The sequence below is a fragment of the Acanthaster planci genome, linkage group LG09, assembly GCF_054643075.1.
Source record: "Acanthaster planci isolate LZ-2023a linkage group LG09, COTS_SCS, whole genome shotgun sequence".
In the NCBI taxonomy this organism is placed as follows: Eukaryota; Metazoa; Echinodermata; class Asteroidea; order Valvatida; family Acanthasteridae; genus Acanthaster; species Acanthaster planci.
In genome coordinates, this window is record NC_141785.1 from 12,854,130 (window position 1) to 12,876,716 (window position 22,587).

Genomic DNA, 22,587 nt, shown 5'->3' on the forward strand with positions numbered 1-22,587 from the left:
TGCCCTTTTTAATTGTGATTGTGCATATTTTGTATTGAAGTAATAGTTATTTGTTGTTTTGAATGTTTGTGTCTTTGACTGATGTTCAAGAATGGCCAAATAAGTAATAATAGTAACAATGGCTTAAGAAGTGAGAAGATAAAAACGAAAGAAAACTGTAAGAGACTGAGTTTCTCCATCAAGAAGCAAACAGCAACACTAAGAGTTCAGCCTTTTTTATCTTTGCTTGTTGAAGGAGAGAGCTTGGAGAGGGAAGCTGCATGTATAAACATGTACATGTAACGTTATCCAGGAAGAGTCTGGATGCTAGGCTGAATCCTGTACATACATGTACATGTAACTGTACACTGCATAAATTGAAAGGAGACTTTGATGACCTCTGATGAGGTTAGTATGAGCTTCAGAGGTTAGAAGAGAATGCTTTAAAGAGACAATTTATAAAACATATTGGAGACCTCTTACAAAGGAGGCCAGAGAGAGAGACATTTGGTCATTCACAATTTTCTGTCTAAAAGCAGACCTGTCATTTGTGTATTAAAGAACTGCAATGTCCAATGGTTGCAACGCAAAGAAATGGCCTGTCCTAGCATGTTCACATGCATGATAGTAATTATACAGAAAACTAAAAATATGTACAATACCTGTACTTGTCAGACAAGGATCAAGATACCTAAACTGTACTTCCATTTTTGTGATCAGCTTTTACACCGAACTTTTAAGAGTTAGAACAAAATCAAAATGAGAATTCCACACATCACTGCTTCATCAAAAAGCTTGTTACTCCGAGCAAACATCTGCACTAAATGGTATTTTCTCTAACAACTCTCAGGAAATCAGCTTCAAAACAATTTTATAAAACTGAGAAATCAACAAGATCATAAAGGGATGTAAGATAACTCTAGATCTAGATTTTTCCATTTGCTCTCCTTGAGAATGAGCACCCTCCCATGGACTGCCATGAATAAATACCCTGATATGTCATAAATGCATGTACATGTACATCCTGAAAAAATCCTGACAGCACCTTTGTATAACTGACTAAACTGATGCGTATAAGTTATTCTTGTTTAGTATTCAGCAAAAAATAAAATTTATACATCTGAGATCTAAAGACAATTCTTTTGCACAGGTAAAGCAACACATTATTATATTAAAGTACATGTACATGTACACATCATTCAGTGACTTTCTGGTTACTCTTTGGACCAATATGTGACCTGTCACCACAAAATGAGCTGAAAGTTGGAATTTTTGACAATTCAGATATTGGTATATTTGGATTTAGCAAAAAGCTAGCTTTCCAATGGTACACGTAGGTATATGGAACACTTAGAGTAAAAGTACAAGTTAACATGATATGATTTTGGCAGCTTTGCATCTTTATTCCCGACACTGTTTCAACATTTCTCATATGGCACGAATAATGGTACCGTCAAAATTGCTAAAAAATTACATTTTTAAATATACATGTATGATCCTACAAAATCTTTACAATTAAATAGGAAACAGCTCACTCTTTCCAAATATTACAAATCCAAAAACTGAACTCCACTTCAATATGGCTTTGAACCCTCAAAACAGAAGAGAGCTGAATGTGACTTTACGCTCATTTTGTTGTAATGGGTCAGATACATGTATGTGCCTACATGTACATGTATTTCTTTTGGTAATAAAAAAATTTTGAACTCTGCTGAAAAGAGACAGAACAGTGTTAAAAACCTGTTCATACTTCTAAACTGCTTTGGCAAGTTGCTAATGGTAACATGTATTTTTAATATTGAGCAATTCAATTAAACAGCAAGTTAGCAATTTCCAATTGTACATTTTTATCAAACTTAACAAATTCAGTGACTCAACTATTTCCACTCTGATGGGAAACTCTAACTCCGCCAGCTAAGCTGACACCCTGAAGTGAGGCTATTCCAAGGAGAAAGAGCATTCCCAATAACTAATGAAAACATGTATTACAATGCACAACCAATGCACATACATTTTGGTACATAATGAAGCGAACAAGAACAAGTCAACTTTTACTTTTACATTGATTTTAAATTTTTGCCTGCCAAAAGTGGGGAACACTTTGGAACACAACAAAGCAAAACAGTTATTAAGTTTTAAAATCTGTTAAAACTTTTTTTAGGTGTTAAATTACCACTGGTACTACTAAATGCTCAAGGAAAATATAACCTGATGTAAAGGTATAATTAGGAAATTGTACATTTTGAGATCAAATCTGAAACCCAAAGGTACCAGTACATGTAATACAGTACATTACATTGCAATTGAAAATTAACTTGTGAATAGGAAAATCTGTGCACGTTTTTTCTCTTCCCATGCAGGAATTCACTTTCATTTCACAAAACATGAAAAATGTTTCCTTAAGTTGGAAAAGATTTTCAAAGGCTTTCACACAAGTACACGTAGGATTAAGTGGGATATGTTTTCTTAGATTTTCCAACAAAAAAGGAAAAAGCGGGAAAAGATTTTCACAGATTTTCCCACAAGTGGGAAATCAATTCCATTCATTGTATAATGTCAATGTGAGTGTAAATATGAAAGTGAATTCTTTTAACAAAATTTCCTATACCAATTCAGTTCAATTGCAATGTACTGTACATGTACCTCTGCAAATCTTGGCTGCAATAAGGCAATGTCAGAGCAGCCCATTGGTGTTGTGGAAAAAAAAGTGTCTTTTCAAAGGAGCGAACTTCACAAATTCAGTCAAACTGGATGAACATTCAAGTGGGAAATCTTGACTTCATCAGCCTAAAGCTCACACCGTGTTGTGACACTGTTCCCAAGACAGATGATTCCTACTAATTTATCAAACAAAATCAATAAAAATAATATCCTGTGATGTTTAAACAAAAATGAGCATGTCAATTAAACCATCGTATCATTTAACATTTCTTTACAGAACTGAAGCATCTGCATAATACTGAATTATCTCACAAAATTTAGTCATTTTTCTGTGTGTACTACTCAAAAAAAGTTAAGAACCGCTTTTTATTTTGTCATGTGCCTTTTCACTGAAACTGTCCATTTTGAGAAACTGTGCATTTGATGTTTTGAAACAGTTTTTAAATTTCTTATTCCAATGAGAACACCATCTACAATGTAGATAATCAAAACATGAAAGAACTACATGCACACCTCACTCATTTCAAAGCAGAAAATTACTGATGTAAGTTAATGAACAAGTGGGATACTATGATATTCATTACGTTATTTCACCACCATTAAATAAATAAAAGCAAGAAACCATCTTGTATGGGTCTTTTTCCTCATGAATTCAAAATGGCTGAAAAGAATCAACTAAACCTTTCCTCAATACATGTACATGTACCTTTGAGAGAATTTACCAGAATAAAAAAATGGTCATCAGAAAACAATGTTATGGGTTTCCAATTGATACAGTCTGCAACTTGCTGGAGAAAACTCCTACAAAGTCTTGCAGTTCACACTCATAGCAATATCGATGTTATGAAATGCCAGTCTGTTTCTATTTTTTACCAAGTGATGAGTTACCATTGTCATTGTCATACATGTACACGTATAACTGAGTGGAGACATGACTCATTATGATTTGTAACAATATGCCATTTGATGGAGAAACGTCAACACTGATTAACTATAATAGGTCTCCACTTGCTACTGGATAGAGAGCCATCAATGCCATGATCTGTCATAGTCTGTTCTTGGGTGGACGGATGTCAAATCAGATAAATGTCGCAGTTCTCCACTTACTACTGCGTGGAGATCCGTTAATGTCATGATCTGTAGAAATCTGCTCTTGGGTGGAGGGATGTCAATTGTACATGTAGATGGAGAGGCATCGTATGTGTTGCATGCCTTCATTTGCAACTGTGCTGAGATACATTACTGTGATGAGTTGCCATACAGGTAATGTCAGCTACATATGTAATGTAGTCCCTCAAGCAGGACCCCTTCAGCAGTGGATCCCCAGTAGATGTCCTCTGGGAGCTTCATCATCCACTTGGCCTTGTGCAGGTCTCCACTGGCAACTTGGTGTAGAGATTGCTGGTTTTCACTTGCCACAAGTTGAAGACACTGATGTGGTGAGCTGTCACAGGCCTGTAATTGCTTTTTAGTGAGGGGACACCACTGTGATGAATGATCTCACAGGCCTTCATTTGCTACATTAGTGAGGAGACATCACCATGATGAACTGTCCAAGGCCTCTATTTGCTTCTTGGTGGAGAGATATCATTGCAATGAACTATCATATGTACCGGTAGGCCCCTACATGAACATGTATTTGCTCCTTGGGAGAGATATCATCGTGATGAACTGTCATGTAGGACCCTATTTGCTCCTTGGTGGAGAGATCATTGTGATGAACTGTCAAAGGGCTCTTTGCTCCTTAGTGGAGAGATGTCATTGCTATGAACTGTCATGTACATGTTGAAGGCCCCTATTTGCTCCTTGGTGGAGAGATGTCATTGTGATGAAGTGTCACGTACATGTAGGCCCCTTTTTGCTCCTTGGTGGAGAGATATCATTGTGATGAACTGTCATGTTGGCCCCTATTTGCTCCTTGGTGGAGAGACGTCATTATGGTGAACTGTCATGTACATGTAGGCCCCAATTTGTTCCTTGGTGGAGAGACTGTGATGAACTGTCACAGGCCTCTATTTGCTCACTGGTGGAGAGAACTCATCGTGATGAACTGTCACGTACATGTAGGCCCCTATTTGCTCTTTGGTGGAGAGATATCATTGTGATGAAGTGTCAGGTAGGCCTCAATTTGCTCCTTGGTGGAGAGATGTCATTGTGATGAACTGTCATGTTGGCCCCTATTTGCTCCTTGGTGGAGAGATGTCATTATGGTGAACTGTCATGTACATGTAGGCCCCAATTTGCTCCTTGGTGGAGAGATTGTGATGAACTGTCACAGGCCTCTATTTGCTCATTGGTGGAGAGATACCGGTATGTCATTGTGACGAACTGTCATGCACATGTACAGTAGGCTCCTATTTGCTCCTTGGTGGAGAGATTGTGATGAACTGTCACAGGCCTCTATTTGCTTCTTGGCGGAGAGATGTCATTGTGATGAAGTGTCACGTCGGCCCCTATTTGCTCCTTGGTGGAGAGATATTATTGTGATGAACTGTCATGTAGGCTCTATTTGCTCCTTGGTGGAGGGATGTCATTTTGATGAAGTGTCACAGGCAAAAACAATTTTTATTTCAAGCTAGCAATTCTACAATATGGTTCTGAATTCGCTATTTCGTGTACCGTATCTGCAAAATCAGCTCAATGTGTCACGAGGAGTAAGACACCATAAAAGAAAGTTTCTTGGTTTCTGACACGAAAATACCCTTAACTAATTACATGTAAATATCTGGGTGCTATTTTAATTCCCCAAAAGGATGTGAAACTAAAAATTCAATTGTTTAAGTGGCTGTTACATTAAATAACTGATTGAAAAGTTACAGAATGAGCTCTTTTCAAGGTACACGACTGTCATAAATTCTGACCAAACATCAGTTGACTCCCAGCTTCCTCCTTTAACCCTCGAGCCGTTTTATTTTCGCCCCCCCCCCGAATTCGGCAATGCCACAATGGATTTTTTAAACTTAGCACTCATTACCAATATGAAATTGAACTTTAAACTCTATCAAACATATAGTTTTGTTGTTTTACAGTAATTGAAGGTTCAAAGTGTCAGCCAATGCACTTTGAACATGAAAGTACATATACAACACTGTACGTTTGGCTGACCCGTCTCAGAAAAATGCCTGCTGTGCTAGAATGGTATGTTCCATTTTTACAAAAATGATGTCAAAATGACCACAAAAACTCACTCCAAAAACTCTGAAAGGCCCAGCTCCTGAAAGAAATGCACTGCAGTGATAACAGAAAAAAAGTTCAGGATGGAATCTGCCCACACCTCTGGCTCTTTTAGGATTAACTGGGAGACAGAACCTAGTCTTGAAACTCATCACATAAAAATGCATGTTTTCCTACTGCTTTTCGTAATTTACAGAGTTATCACATACTTGATTACAACAACCCTACTTGTATGGAATCTTAGCGCAGATTGTCAGGAACTTTGAACACAATTTTTTTCCGAAATAAAAACAGCCAGGCAATTTTACTTACACCAGTCGACTACTCAAGAGTTTACGATCTGACTATCCCAATAAAACTCCTTTGACAAAAATTACCGCATTTGTCTTTTTTTTAACCCCTTCACGCCGAGAGCGGCAAGACCCACTGTAAAAATTGAGATCCTCAGCCCGCTTTTCAGCCATTATTCTCGGCCTACGCTCGAGCGAACAGAGTGAAAGAAGGCAGACCCTGGCTGTTGCATATATGGTAATTGGCCTTTGTGTGTAGCCCAGAAATGAAAAGACCGAATTTGCATCATAATCACCAGCTTCACAATAGTCCCCACTTTAAAAAGAAGCAACGGGAATGTGGAAGCATTAGTAGCGCTGCATGCCACTGAACAATCAGCCTTTTCACCATGTAATTCAAAGCGTGCAGAGCATGCAGGGCCACCAACCGAAAATTTGCGGTTTAGCAGGTGGCCTTTGTGGCCAAGCGAGGTTGGAATTCTTTTGAGTTGGCTTTCGGAAAGAAATTCCCCTCGTCAAGGAGTTAAAGAAGGCATCTTTTAACCCAGCCTGTAATGCGCATGTATGCTGACGACACAATTGTCATCATAAACTTACTGAAGGTGTACATGTACATGTATTTATCCCGATATGTTATATCAATTTACTGTACTTTGCAGAAGCCTCAACATTAGGAGAATCAGTAAAGTCGGCTATTGTATATGCAACACAAATGAAACAAATTTTATGGTACAGTACGTACAGTACTCATATGTATATTATACGGTTTTACTGAAAATTCTATTCATTATTTCTTTTTGTAAATACAAGCAGATTTCGGGCCAAATTACACAAGCAAGTGGCCCGGAAAGTCCCCAAGATTGCATCAGAGAGCATCTAGAATCCAAAATTTCCTGGGGCCCTTGAGCAGGCCCCAAACCCCATGCCATGGTTTCACAAAAATCGATCACCTAAGGATGGAAAACACTGGTGCCCCCCACTGTTTTATACCTTCCGACAGGCCTGTGTACTAACAGTCAGGATGAAAGGCTGAGGGTAGAGAAGAAAATCAGGAGTTTTCTAGCAGTTGGGAAAAAACATGAGAGAGATAGGTCGGCAGAAAAAGATCTATTTCAACATGTGGCAATAGAGGTGAATTGTATACTGATTTTTTTGGTAGGAAAGATGGCTTGATCATAAGGGTAACTAAAAGTGAAATCTGAAGTCTGGACTACATACTGAGGTTGATAGGAAAGAAAATAATTTTGGACAAATCTAAAACAAGGATTACATTAAGCTGCAACAAGGCTGAGTATCCAACATAACGGTAAAGATGGTTCATTATTTCACTTGGCCTAATGCTGGACCCTTAAAGGTTGAAGAGAGAATAACATTTACATGTATGTGTACATGTAACAGACAAAATGGAAACCGATAGATACATGTAAGAGGGTTGGGGGTTCGAGAAATATTGTGTTGGAAAGACTTGGTTTTCCTTTTCAAGTATAGCACAGAAAATGATTCTTTTTATAAAAGAATAAAGACTGGAAATGTACATTGACCATTTAAGCATTTTGCACAATGTCAGCCATTACCTCAGTCCCAATACTTGGAGCATAGGGAGAAAACAGACAGAGAGCCATTAGGAGAAATCTACAGTGTTAAATAACATGTAGGGAAGTGACCACTGCCCAATCACCATTGAAATATGTACATGTAGGCCTATATGAAGATACACCTACATGTAGGTGGTCTCTTGAAGAAGCTGACTGGGGAAAATTTGTAAAAGAATGTACACTGTAAGCCGTATTACACTGAAACCATTGATGATACATACAATAATTCATCTACCAACTTAATCGTGTAATGACTGGTTCCATAACCAAGATCAACCCTATACAAATAAACCTCCCTCTTCCTGGAGGAATGACTGTCAGTGAGTTATTGAAAACAAAAGGAAGGTTCTGGAAAAAAACAACGACAAACAAGACTACCATCTGACTTATAAAAGAGCCTGTGCTATTGCTAAGAGAACTGTTCAAATTGCACAAGAAAAGACTGGGAAAAATTTGGCAATGTCACCTGGAATAAGAGTACATGAATTGACCCTACTTACAAAAAGACTTCAGAGTAATATTCCAGATATACACTATAGTGGCATCAATATTACATGTACATTACCAGAGATAAAGGTAACGCTGAGGCACTTGTTGGCAACTTTGCTAAAACAAGTAATACTGAAATTACAATCCCTCTTTTATCAATACTAAACAAGAGGCTACAAACAATCTCAATTTACACGACAACAATGATAGTGTTATTAATGAACCATCCAATATAACAATATAGTGATGAAACATTTTCCCACAAAACTCAGGAATACTCATTATCTTCAATATGATTTGGCACACTTTCCAATGTCCCAAGACACTATCTTTATTCTCATCCTCAAACCAGGAAAAGATCCTGGCATTATGTGAACCTTTCATTTATGGCTCTCACTCCCAGTCTCTGCAAACTAATGGAATGCATGGCTAAAGTAATTCCCGTCTCCTCTGGTGTATGTACAGAAACATAAAACCTTTCTATTCATCAACAAAATGGGTTGCAAAAAGGGCAAACTCTAGTTCAAAAGACCACATCCTTAATCTTGAATCATCCATCAACAAAGCTCGAACTAGCGAGGAGAAGTACTCTTGCAGTTTTCAATGAAATTGAAAGGGATTATGACATGCTATAGTGCAAAGAAGTTATGAACTCCAAACCATGGGCCATCATAGGGGAATTTATTCTTGGATAGATAATTTTTTTAGTAACAGGAAAATCCAAGTAAAACCAATGGCACCTTTTCCACTGAAAGAATTCAAGAAAATACGGCCCACCTACTCTTCAATATTGCGGTCAACGATCTCTCTCACAACCTCAAAGTATCTCAAAATGCAGATGATATAGCAATTATTGGAAGTCCAACAAAACATCTTTCCTCAAGAAGAAGCTTCCAGAAAAGTCTTAATATTCTCTGTAGGTGCAAAAAGGGGGCTTCAGGCTGTTCCATTCCATGCTATTCACTGACAAAAAGACCAACAGCTCTCTCTCTCTCTCTTTATCCAAAAGCCGCTCAATCCAAACTTGGCTATCAGCCAAAGTCCCTAGTGTTATTCTTGAGTATGGATGTGAAGCTTTTCATTCAGCTTCCACTGCAATGGAACAAAAAATCTGGGCAGTATTCAATATCAAACTCTCAAAAACTGTACTGGACCTCTCCAAGGCAATCCCAATGAAAATCCAATGAAACTGTAAGGCCTCATACATGTAGCTTGTGGTGTTAACGTTGATGGCTTATTGAGTATTTTATTGATTGTTTCCTTCATTTTTAACAAGGTCCAGCTGGGTTAGAGATTGGGTGCGTGTCGGATTTTATATGTATCTATCTGATATTTAATAGCGTGAGTAGGATTGTACATGTACATTGTAAATTATGGCCACCTCTATTGACATGGTCAAGTGCCTTGTGTCAAAGTTTAACTGCAGCATTAAAACAAACAAAAATACGACACCCCAAAGACCAGTCAAACTTACTGGCTGACACACAAATTTAAATTACAGAAAAGGCATTCTGTCCCTTATTTGCTCAACAATCAAATCGGTCAGCATTCTTTAAACACTATGGGGTGAATCAGTATTCTATGAATACTGTTCAACACAACTTGTTTTAGTTGACACTCAGTTGAAACAAGATCATGTTCTCCGGTATCATTTCAAACAGATTCATTCCAGCATGGTAATGTTGGTTTCACATGAATACAGGTACATGTAGGTACATGTACATGTAAGTGATTAAGCAGATCCTCGCTGCAAGTTTTCATAGAAATTAAGGCTGCCAGATACATGTAACTGTAATTTGGCTTGACACTGTGCCAGTTTCTACAAAATGTCTTTTGAGCCTCCTGTCGAATTCATAAAAAACTGATGTTTGACCACAAAGATCCCAAGGGTCCCTATTAAGCCACTTAGAAGTATGATTGCATACCATCAGGTCCTTATATCTACAGAGTAATGATGGATTACTATCATGAGTATGGATATTGTTAAGAAATCTGGCAGCCTCTTTTTAAATGTACATGTACAATGTACCTTGGATTTTACCATGAGAGAAATGTGTGTCCTCCACTCCATCACATCAGGTACATGTCCATGAGTGAAAGGACCGCATTTTAATGAAGACCACACATCTGCTCTTTTAAGGTTCGAAACTGTTTTGTTGAAGGTTACAGGTAAAAAGTCACAAAGTTCAACGATGAGCATAATGGGAGCAATCAATGCAATTTAATTTTTTTTTCAACAATGCATGAAAAACAAATATTTGGTTGGCACAGACCAAACTGTGTTTCTTTAAAATCAACTTTTTTATCAAACAGAAACTACCTCTCTGTTCCTCAACATCAATCTGAACTTGTGCTTCAAAGTACATGTATACCGAGGGGGAAGCCCAAATAAGCCATATTTAAGATTTCAGGGCCCACTGGGGGCTTGATATGCCCCTTGAAAGAACATCAGAACAATCAGGTTCCTTTATACAGTCAGGAATTTGGAAGCTTAGTGGCCAATTACATGTTGTGAAAATGGCAAATTATCAACATCCACCAGGATGGCACTTAATTTGGACCTGTGTTTGAACAGCACATGATGGAGTGGAGCACACTGGCTCCTAAGCTCTCTGTCTCACCTTGTAATGTCAGTCCTGTCAGTGTGATGAGGAAATCTTGCTATTGGTCCGAGAGTACTTCTTGCAGCACAAACAACATGCATTCAAAGGATTTTGGTGGCATTCCACAATTGTTCATCCTGACAATGGGAAAATAAGAAAATGTGATAGTTACTCACTAATCAGAAAAGGATGTCATTAATGTTTTTATGAAATAAAGGCATTTATTTGCCCACATACACAAATTTCCTGGTTTCCTGGTTTCAAATTCGTTAAAATAATACCCACCGAATAGCAGTTACTAACCAACCCTCGTATCGTCTGGTAGGAGAATAGAAGAAATAGCTCATACTCTCCCAATAATTCTGCTTCAAAATACAAGTCACAAATTCTGTGGCACCTTCAAAACACCCGCCATTGCAAGACTGCGTGCACATTTAGAGCACGTGTTGTGGCCTCAGACGCAGAAAAGGGGACTGGTTCCCGCCAAGAGTTGTGAACTGCTAGGTTGGAAAGATATCTGACGGAAACCAGTCAGTTTGTTTTTGTTTTGCCGATATAATAGAGCCTGGAAGTTGATGCCTGATTCCGGAACCCTTGGATAGGAAAATAACGTGCTAAGATTTTAGAATTTTTAAGATTTTTTAGATCAGTTTCTTCTTTGAAAAAAGGGCTTTGAAATGTATTTGTTAACAATATCAATTTATAGAAACTGAAAAATTACCTGATCTAAAAGGGAAATATCCTGCCAAAAAGTTGACCTACAACCTCCGAAAATCTAAAATACATGAAGAACTGTGCAATGCCGCAGTCTCGTACGCACATGAACATTTACAATTTGAAGTTTTATGGTAGTCTGTCAGTGAAAGCCGAAAAAAATATTTTACTCGGTTTTATCATTTATAAGGTAATAAACTTGAAGCAATATTCTACTTTTACGCAAGATTCTAATATTTTATCTAACCTTTGTGACAACAAATGTGGAATGTCTACTCAAAGGTATCTGGAACCCATCGACTGCAGGTTGGTCAATCTTTGCAAGGGCAGATTGTACAATCTACCTCATTCTCAAGAAATCACGGCGAGTGAAAACAAACACGTGTGCATGAACAAGGAGACTTAGGGCAAAACGCACATGTACGACATCGCTAGACATGAAAGGTCGTCAATAAAATTCGTATACCCGTCTCCAGGTGACTTTCCCAAATATTACTGAAGAAGTCAAAGGTAAAATTCCAACATGAGTGTTTAATAGGGTGGTTTCAGTAAGGCATTACACTGTATTCTTCCAAAAATTATCGAACGTGATCAATGTAAAGTCCCCAAAGGCAGAGATCTGGGGAAATCAAACATTTCCTGTAGTTTTACTTCAGAAGATCTGTTGCGCCGAACCCCAAAATTATGCCATGTGACCATGAACAAATATTCTAGGTATCTTTGCATCAGTTGAAGTCCACTTCAAGTGAATTACTGACTTCCCTGTGTTGACCAGTCCCATTTGCCATTAGGTTGAAGCATAGTAGTCAGTAATGAAACAAGATTGTTAATTGGTGGAAAGCTGTCAGCTGACTGTAACACATGTGGTAAATGCCTGCTGTAGGAGTGTCTCAAAAATTGGGAACTTTCCCATTCTGTTGGACCGTTCCAACTGGAACGTTTGTGTTCCATCATGTTGTTCCAGAACATTCCAGGCAGCGTTAATTCCGTTGGGAACACTTGTTTCCTATGGAACAGTCCTGCCATTACATCATTAAGGTAATGATACCCCTTTGCACCATACAGCACTTACAGTGTATAAAGAATGAAACTTCCCTGAAACTAAAACCCACCTATTCAAAATGCGCTTTCAGAATTGAGGATGGTAGAGCCAACCACTCTTAATTTTTATGTAATGTTGTGTCCACTGAAAGTTGCATTTTTTTCTTTAAAGTGGAAGTCTTCTATGAATTTCAGAAGGTTCAGTTAAAATTATCCCTGCCACTGAAACCTTTATCTTGTTTTTGGAGCTAACTCAACATTAAATACTGGAGAAAAAGTTTTACTGACAACCCTGACCTCATCCCACAGACTTCTTCTTTCACTTGGTGTTCTTTTTCTCCTGCCCAAATCAGCTGCCGCAGGTTACTTGATTGCATGACCTAGAATGACGGTGGCCACTGCTGACTTCCACACTGATTCCAGAGGAGAGGACAGGGGTCCAGATGATCCTGATTTGAGTTCTTGCAGTAAGATTTTAAGTTTTTATCTTAAAAAGTTCAAGTTGTAAACTTGTATGGTATTTTACAAATTGTCACAATATGAGTTTTGCCAGTGCAGATGTATGTCAAAGAGATGGTATTTGTGATAATCCTTAGAATCAGTTACATGTATCTCCATAGAGGATAATTCCGAACACAAATAATGCAAATATTGTGTAACAGTAGCACCTTTACATTTGGTCAAACTTTTTTTGTGTATGAATTACCAATGAGGCTAGTGACAGTGTGATAAATTTCCAGCGTGGCATGGAATTGCCCTGAAGTTAACTTCATTAGCTAGATGAAGTGGATGTTTTGGAACCTGATGACGCGGTAGTGTTGCCTCTTCAGTATTGGTTTTGGGTGTGTGTTTAATTATATAACTCTTTCTGAATGTTATTTTTAAAAAATGGCAGCACAGCCATTCCATGGTGACTCGTGTGACATTTGAACAAAATGTTGAGTTTTAATGCATTACTGTTGCTAACATGGCACTTATTCAACTCAAATTAGCACGTAATTAAAACAAGACATTTTTGATGTATCTCTTAGTTTTTATTTGATCACTTTAAATGTTTGTTGTTTTCTTTATCACGGTTTCTTTGACGTGACTCACGTGACAGGATAGAAATGGGGATTTTTCATATCCCTTGATTCTAAAAGCATTTCCTATGAATGTTCAAGTGTGCTAAAGTAAACTTTTACTGAACTAAAAACTTAATACTCTGACCTAATCCACGCATAGGTTACATTGTGCCAAGTCTCTCTTGTTGTGAGAAATGGCCTGAAGAAAATGTGACTCGCATGACACAAATGCATGACTCGCGTGACACAGTAGGGTTTTACTTTTACACTATAACTGTAATAATAGTAAAACAAATCAAATTATAATATTACATTAATAAAACTGATGGACCTGCAAACATGGCAAATACATTATGGAAGAGTGTGAAAATTGCTATTTATCCCTTTACTTTGGCAAATTTTAGGGTGGAAATCTGGTATTTAACACAATACACCAAGTATGTGACCTGTCACGACAAAATGAGAGTAAAGTCGCATCCCACTCTTTCCTGTTTTGAGGGTTCAAATTTTTATATTGAAGTAGAGGACACTTTTTTGATTTTGTGATATTTGGAAAGACGATAGCATTATTTGTGCCTGGTCTTAAATGTTGAAACAATGTCGGGAACAAAGACGCAAAGCTGCAAGAATAAAGCCACATTGTCAACTTATACATTTACCCTAAGTGTTCCATGTACAGCTCATTTTGTGCTGACAGGTCATATATTCATAACATTGACTTTGAGTAAAACTGCCTCTGAATTTAATTAAAGTGAGTGTCATGAATTCCACACGATTATTTCAGAAAAATATTTGTAATTTTTGGTTTGTCCAGTGCTTTTTCTTTTGCACTTTCAATGATCTCATTGAACTGCAGCTGTCCCCTGTTGTTCATCAGGTTGGGTTGTGGCACTGTGCACAGTATATTGTCTACTGGCTGCCAAGATTCTTCAGCATCTGCTGACCAGGGTGTGTATGTTTGCCCATCTTACCTACATGTATTGTACATTTACATGTGCCCATCATCATACTTGCATGTATTGTACGTATAATTGACAGAGTTTACAAAGGAAAGAGCTGCAATTAATGATGCAATTGTACTGGAATGTAGACGTAGCTACAGCATCATTTATTTGGTAAAAATCTTTAATTTCATTAACTGATTCAATTTCATGTTTTCACAGTGAAAATTACACTCAATTTCAATTCCTGGCGTGTGACTCGTGTGACATACAGCGCGTGTGTGACTCGCGTGACACTTTTGAAAGAGTTTTTTCTACAAGGAATGCAAAGCAAATAAGAATATTTATGCTTTTATTGATAAACTACTACTGTATTTGATTTACAAATATCAAACACTAGCTGAATCCCTGTCTAGTTTTTAGTAATCTAAGAAAAATTGTCAGATTATGTGACTGGCGTGACATATTTTGAGGGTGTTTTCATGATGAAAACCTAGGAAAATACAAAAAGTATTTGGAGACCTTTTCGATGTTTTATCAAATAGACTGGAATAGCTACCTAATGTATGCATATGAAGTAAAATCATATGAATGAGCTTCAGTTACTTTCTAAGTTTGTGATTTGTACCCCAGCCACTCCTTTTTGACCACAAATTTCCTCCATATTCAGGAGACTGTAACCTAAATAAAAAATTCTTTGATTTAAAAGTTCTTTTGAGATTTAGATGGTTTAAATATTCCTCTTATCAAATACAACTGAGAAAAATTTATTTATTTCACTTCAGTTTTTAAGTTTGATGATGACCCTTACACGGAATGGCTGAGCAAGATATTGAAGTTTGAATGTGTGTAAAAATCAATTTGCCAGAACCTGAGCCAGGCTGTTCACCAGATGCCATTGAGCAAGCAGACCAATCCTGGAAGACAATGTCTAGTTACAGAGCACCCCCAAGGCGTTCCGAGAGAAAAATCTGGTGCCCCTTGTCGAATGCAAGTCTCGTTTTACTAGCCTTCGTTTCGCTGCTGATTAGCTGGTCATTTCTCTGAGGTACATTTTAATACTTTCAATACAACTCTTAAAGCTGTGAAACTAACCCATTAACTTATTTCTTCCCCCCTAGGTTATATGCCAAACTATATTAAATTCAGAAATTCAAAATTTTTAGTTTTTTCTTCAAAGTCAGCATTGTGATGTAGGCCTGTGCCAGGTACCCAGATACTGGGGTACCTGCCTGTCAATATCAAAACCTGGTTCCATTTTTTCATCCTGGCTGCCTGTTGAAAAACAGACAGAAATCTTTGTATAGAATGTATGTGAACTTTCATTGTGAAGGGCAGAATTGCTGGAAAATCACCATACCACTGAAAAACCCTGTCCCGCAGTCATAACTGTGGTTCAGAGGTCACATACCCCACCCATTGTAACAGCAAACCTGTGAACACAAGCCGAAGGAATTTCATATCCTGAGGTGGCCGCACCGTTGATGTACAAAAAAAGATCCCTGTTTCGGGCACATGGTCCGCCGAGATTATGTGCGGTGCCATTTGTTAATGTGTATTTTTTTTAGATTTTAAGGGTATCCAGTATTGACATCAAACAGGTACCAAGGTCATACAGGTCATACTCGTGTTGTCATGTAGGTGGTATTGAAAAAAATTGATTTTGGACTGTGGTTACCTTGTGTATGACAAATGTGATGTGGATGAACATTATTTGCATTGACCCTAGCCTGTTAACACTAATTGTGGTTTTTAGAAGTTGTCTATGGTATGTACAACACAAGTGAGGGACACTGACATGGCGCTACAACAAACGTTACTGTGCTCCTGAAATTTTAAAGTAGTGGCCAACAAGTACTCATTCGGGTACAATGAAAAAAGTGTGGTCCTGAGAATTTTACCTACAGAGTTTGAGCTTGTTTGATGAGAGTTTTGGAGACGGTGTCTCCCAAGCCTTTTTCCTTGCTTGTTTGTATTTGAATGGACTTTCTGTGGATTGTGATACACAGAGCCCTAAGCTCATGATGTACCAGTACCACAGCATTGAGCATGCACTCTGCAAAGTTTAGAGACTACATACAGTGTATTTTTTCTTATAAGAAATGCAAAATCCAGTCGGTTCTTGCAACACATAGTATTATTCATTCTACATAGATCCCTTTGGTGATGAGGCCAAGCAACGTGTGTTCTCTACTGGCAAGGAGTTTGGGCCCATGCAGCCCAACTCGTGAATATTCAAGACGTGGTGATCTACATGTATACACAAGGTCCATCTAATCCAGACCAACTGGGTGTTGGAGAGACCACCAGGTAATCAAACCTTCTTGCTGAATCAAACACTTCCTGTAGATTTACTTCAGAAGCACTGTTGCGCTGAACCCCAAATTTATGTCATATGATCATGAACAAATATTCTAAGTATCTTTGCATTTGCTGATGTCCACTTTAAGTGAATAACTGACTTCCCTGCGTTGCCCAGTCCCATTTGCCATTAAGTTGAAAGCAAAGTGAGTCAGTAATGAAACAAGACCGCTAATAGGAGGAAAGCTATCAGCTGACTGCAATGTGTATGGTAGACTGCCTGCTAATTCATCGTAGTCTGAAGGTGAAGATGATTATCTCTTCCGCACTTAGTGATTGAATTTTCATAAAACTTTTGTAAGCTGTGGTGCATACTAAGGCATTGAAGCTGTGTGAAAAGTCGGATCAGTTTCAAAAACTTTTTTCTACGATCTCAATCTCTGTTATAGCAATTTAAGCTCTTGTTTACATCTAGCAATTTGTTCTCAACAGTGTGCATCCACGGCCTGCATATGTTCACATTGATCTGGATCATCAGCCTCCCTGTCTTGTCAACGAGTACTACTGCATGAAGGTGGCAATAATCAACAATGAAGAAGTAGCCATTACACTTCCTATGTATGTGCATCATAGGGTACATACGGCGAAAAAAACAAAATCAATGGATAAGAGACTATGCCACTTAAATTTATGTCCAATTTGTGCAGGGGATGAAGCATGTATGTTTGCTTAGCATGGAGAGACTTTGTCCAGCACAGATGGGTTACAGCCAAAATGTTGCAATGTGCGTTGGTAGTAACTGGTCCCTGGCTGGTTTTCAGTCAGCCAGAAAATGTGCTTAGCGACATGTTCTGCTAGCCTTCCCATGAGATTGGACCAGGGAGAAGACTTTAAACTGCTGTGAACTGCTGAGTCCAATTTATTCTGCTTTGGTTAAGACTAGCATGTCTGCCTGTGAAAGCCACTAGTCAGCCACAGGGGCTACTTCCCGTAGACTTTGGTGTTAATGCCACAAGTTCACTGTGGTCATTAGGAGGGTTGTGTATTTTGATGACATGATATTTGTTCAACCATTTGTGGACAATTGACAATAGGTTTTTTCTGTTCAATTATTCTCTGATATTTCTTTATGTACATGTATATTGATACACATGTATATTGGTCAGTTAAGGAAAGAATGCAAACTTATCTCGAGGTTTACCCCAAGGCACCTCACCAACCCTGTTAAACCTTGTAAAACTTCCAGGTAATCCTGTTTAAAATTGCATTCTTCCCCAACATTGCCTGGTGCATACAGATGTTCATAGTAATGACCACTTGCATCATTAGCATTGTTCTCTTAAGACTGTCACAGGACTCCACGGGATTGTCACAAGACAACAAGACCTCCAGTCTGAATTTAAGTCACAAGCTACAAATGATGTGCAACAAAAGTATTCCTTTGTGTTGTCCTTGTTACTTTTGACTCGTGTGACATGCCTTGTAATGGTGTCAACTACAAACGGATCATTAGCACTCTGTTCACCTGCTTAAAACTCCCATTTTCATGAAATGAAAAACAAATGAGTCAATGGCATATAGGCAGGTGAAAGGAGAGTGACAAAGTCCTGTATGCCCCAAGTGTTTTCAGACAGATTAGTGTCACTTTTTGCAGTATAAAATCTCAAAAATGAAAAAACCCATGGGATGGATTGTCCCAAGTGGAACAAAAGCAGTGAAGACCAAAACTTTCATCAATAAAAACTTTTACAAATCAAAACTTTTTACCCGCCATGAGTTGAAGTGCTGCCTCATCAGCAAAGAAAAGACAGGTTAATTGGAAGTTTCTCTCTTTAATACGGAAGCATATAGAGGCCACAAGTTACTGCAGTGACTTAAGTCGTTGAATGCCTATCTCACTGTTATATGACCTTGCCGCGGTGTCAAACTGAACTCCCGCCGCAGCGAATATTTCAGTAGTTTCAAAATTCCTGTTATGTATCATCAGGGTGGAATGCATTGAGATTGGGTCTCAGATCATTTCAAACAAAAGGAGATTTGGTATTTCAAAACAGTTTGATTTCCAACAGAAAACAAAAGAAATCTCATTCGCGGCGTGAATTTCCATCTTTGCAAATTGGGTAGACTATTCTGCATTCCCTAGTTGACTGCCCGTTGGAAAGATTACCGTGCCTTTTCATTTATACTTACACAGGGTGTCCACTTCAAAAAGTTTAACTGCAATGGCAAAAACCTTATATGTGGGAAAGAGAAATAAGCGTAGAATGTCCTCTTTGCAATGGTATACAGCTTGTGATATTATTGACACAGATGACTGAACAAATTAGACTGATGGATCAAAAGTCACATGGAAAAGCACTCTCCACCAAGCAAAAATGACCCATGAATGGACAAGATTTTAAACAACCAATGACAAAGTGTACACCTGTTTTGTCAAAATGATGTGCACGAGTGGTTTCTGTATAGGGATGCCATCCTTACTGACTATGCATACACATTATTGAAAAGTAATGATTGTGGCTTCTTTATTTCGTCCTGTGACATTGATTTCTGCTTAAAACGTAAGGCGCTTTCTGTTACATGCTGTGACTTTTGATTCAGTAACCAAGTTGCTGTGCATGTCAATTTCTTCTTTGTTATAAAGATAATCACTTCTTTTTGGGCATGTGATTAGTAAGGCATGTTGCAGCATACCTGTGTATAAAAATTGTTTATTTCTATGGAGTGAAATTTTATGTGTGGCCTTTGACAGAAGTGGCAAGTTTCTTTTGCTGTCCAGTGTATTGCAAATGGCCCTTATAATTATACGCTTGCGTAGTTAGGAGATACCTGACAGAATGAAAGTGTGATATGATACGCAGGATATTGTTTCAAGCTGTAACGCACTAAACACATCTGAAACTTCTTGACCATGTTGTCAGATATTACGAAAAATTCAAATCATACTGTATGAAACTTATGAGATATCTTTGTTAATTCTGTAAATAAAACAAACCAAAGTAGCACCCAGTCCTTGCTGTAACGTAATTATTACGTCGAGCTGAACAAAATAATATTTACTGTAGGTTCTTATTAATGTTTATGTTCCTATTAAAACCAATTAAGCCTGGTTATCAAAAGCACCGTTAATTCGAGTTTCTAAGGCTACCAAGGAAATTTAGGTCAGTATCCTTCGTTCTTCAGTTTTTATTCCTGGTATTATGGTTCTCATTACTACCAGTTTAGCCCACAAAGTCTGAAGGATTTCTTATGTACATGCTTTTGCCGAGCGGCATTCAAGCCTAACACGAGTTAGTACAATCGCCCTTTCCACACTTATTTCTGTGTCTTCGATAAAATTTCATTGACAAACTATTTCCAACCAGATCAAACTGTGAATTTGAGCTTCATTTTGCTGACCTAATTGACACTCGGAAGAATGCGTTCATTGTTCGGAGTGAGCAGAGTGTTTTCCACGGAAGCAACATTGACCTTGAATCTGAAAGTTCCTTTTTCTTAAGCCGTTTGCTTTCTTTTAGACTAAGCAGTGCGGCCACGACGTCCACGAGTTTCAGCAAAAAAGTTCTCGGATCACACCACTTCAGTCTACTTGCGCACTGGCAACTTAACCGCCCAGGGCTTACCCGTGATTTTTTCAACGGTATCCTGACTAGGCCTGGTCCTGTCATAAGCTTCGGTCGTCTTCGAGGATCAATGGGACGGCAAACATTATCACTCGTCGTCGTACATTACTGCATTCAGCTCGAAAAGTTAATTCGGTGCCCGTCATGCCCCCCCCCCCCCAAATAACAATTGCATCCCATTGCGATGAGTTTGGAGTCTCGATGAGCAGATCTGGAATGAAAATAAATCGAGCGTAGTACTGGACTTGACACGACTCATAATACACACTTCCGTTGCCGGCAGACAAGCTCACAAATCTGTTGCAGTCCTGGCAAATAATAATTTAATTCAGCAGAAATTTGTGACCAGTGTGTGAACGTGTATAATGGAGTAAGTCAAATGAAATAGAGTCACTGAACTTCTGGATATTATAATGAAGATGCAAGCCGTATTGATAGTTCTATCTATGCACCCCAAATTCAGCAGGAGATGAGAAAATACTGTAAAGAAAATGTGTTTCGTATTCACTGAGTTATAAAATGCTTGAAGGAGTGCATTAATGATGTAGCGTGGAAACCCAGCTCAACTACAATAAGGAAGAACCCATATGTACCAGTGCAGTGCAACTCGGCCAAACATATATCCACACTGTTATAACCGATCCTCCTTTGACTTCCATTTCGCAAAATTCTTGAGAATGGTTATACCGTCATAGAACTCATACGCTGTAACAATTACTAATTTGAAGGACATCCACACGTGAAAAGGATGTGGATGAACTCTAAAAGTGTAATCAATCCATGACTGATGTCAGTGACTGGTCGTCACTCAAATTATTTCCGCATTCAAACTTTTAATCCTCCTTCACTTGACTAATCGCAGCGCCCTACTCAGTAAGCGTGTGATATAGTGAGATGCGGCGTTTCCCACATAGCTTTTTTTTTTATTCTGATGATCTCCTGCGTACACTCAAATTGGTTGCAAAAGAATAAAACGCTTTCTAAGTCTCATATTCTGGGATTTATATAAACAAACAAACAGACGAATTTCATTGACCATCTTCACTTGTGGAAAAGCGTAGAGGAAAGCTATTACGGCCACGTATGCTAGTACTGGCACTAGTCTGGCAGTGTTAGTTTCACGTAGGCCAAGGTCTATGGACGTGCCACTAGTGCGATTCAGTCGAGTAGACCTTTCAGCAAAGGTTAGATTCATCACAATTTATCGTAAAACCAGATTATTACTTATGTTTATCCTAATAAATGACATAAATTGTATTTAGCAAAAACTGACAGACTATAGAAGCATGATCTGCAGTAACAGTTTATCTGCGTTACCACCGAATTTCAAGTTCATCGTTAGATTTCTGAAGTTACAGATTGATATTTAGCATGCAGGCTTTCTTTCTTTTATTTAGGTACTTTTTCAATTCGTATGAATTAATTTGCTGGGAAATAAGTGCAAAAGACATTTTTTTTTTGAGTTGAGTTTTAACGAAGTAACTAAATGTCCTTTTTTTTCATGTTAGTATCCGACGGTTTCGGCACCGCGCTAAACATGGTCGTAGTACAAAATTTGGCCAATGCGATCTCACTGCGATTTGTACTTCCCGCGAGTGGCTGCCAGGGTCGGCGAAAAACAACCTTGCCCTTGTATTCCCACGGCGATGAATATGATGGAAAACAACTTTCGATGTGCTATCGACATTGAAGTCCTAGGACCAATTTCATAGAGCTGCTAAAGTACAAAATTTGCTGAACCTTAAGCGTGAAAAAAAAAACTTGCTTGACAAATCAGATTACCAGCCAAACCTCCATGTGATAAATATGTTATTCATCTGACTTTGGGTTCAGTAGCATGATAATCACATAGTTTTGAGTTGGTAATCTTTGCTTTTCAAGAAGGGTTTTTCGCGCTGAAACAAATGTTGTGCTTAATTTTAAGCAGCTATAAAATTGGCCCCAGAAGCACAAATAACCTTTTATTTCTGGTTCAGCCACCCTTATCTACAGGGTGCCTTCTAACCACTGTTCCGTGTATAAAGATAGGGACGGGGACCAGTCCAAAACTGGAATTCGCTCGTTTAGTCTGCATCACCTTTGGGCACTAGAGCTAAGGGCGCATTGCTCCTT

The 22,587-nt window shown here is 38.3% G+C and overlaps 1 protein-coding gene and 1 long non-coding RNA gene across 9 annotated transcripts in view; one reads left to right on the plus strand and one right to left on the minus strand.

The window, feature by feature from the left end:
* The window catches only part of LOC147798142 (uncharacterized), a 70,555-nt gene that overhangs the window by 36,972 nt on the left and 10,996 nt on the right, over window positions 1–22,587 (minus strand). Inside the window, exons 3-4 of one of the 4 annotated variants that reach the window (XR_015426499.1) lie at window positions 10,810–10,928; window positions 1,359–5,103 (exon numbers count right to left, since the gene is read on the minus strand). This is a non-coding gene — a long non-coding RNA (uncharacterized LOC147798142). Of the gene's footprint in view, window positions 1–1,358; window positions 9,281–10,809; window positions 10,929–22,587 lie in introns of those variants that run through there. The other 3 variants (XR_015426498.1, XR_015426500.1, XR_015426497.1) reach the window with 3 other exon arrangements.
* On the plus strand, window positions 11,505–19,861 carry LOC147798143 (uncharacterized). Of its 5 annotated transcripts, none has more exons than XM_087141454.1 (6): window positions 11,505–12,543; window positions 12,900–13,013; window positions 14,467–14,558; window positions 15,420–15,599; window positions 16,706–16,861; window positions 17,345–19,861. In XM_087141454.1, exons 2-4 carry the CDS (start codon window positions 12,932–12,934, stop codon window positions 15,558–15,560), a joined length of 315 nt encoding a protein of 104 aa, XP_086997580.1. In that variant the 5' UTR covers window positions 11,505–12,543; window positions 12,900–12,931; the 3' UTR covers window positions 15,561–15,599; window positions 16,706–16,861; window positions 17,345–19,861. The 5 variants fall into 5 exon arrangements, with proteins under 5 accessions (XP_086997580.1, XP_086997579.1, XP_086997582.1 ...); XM_087141453.1 differs by having other exon boundaries at window positions 11,507–12,015; XM_087141456.1 differs by having other exon boundaries at window positions 11,546–12,015; window positions 14,488–14,558.

What these genes read in the sequence shown, in the direction of transcription:
- LOC147798143 (XM_087141454.1), top strand. Translation starts at nt 12,932, where the DNA reads ATGACGGTGGCCACTGCTGACTTCCACACTGATTCCAGAGGAGAGGAC. An exon ending in TCCTGATTTGAGTTCTTGCA is followed by an intron (nt 13,014 to 14,466) that starts GTAAGATTTTAA and finishes ATTGAACTGCAG; the next exon opens with CTGTCCCCTGTTGTTCATCA. An exon ending in TTCAGCATCTGCTGACCAGG is followed by an intron (nt 14,559 to 15,419) that starts GTGTGTATGTTT and finishes TCAATTTGCCAG; the next exon opens with AACCTGAGCCAGGCTGTTCA.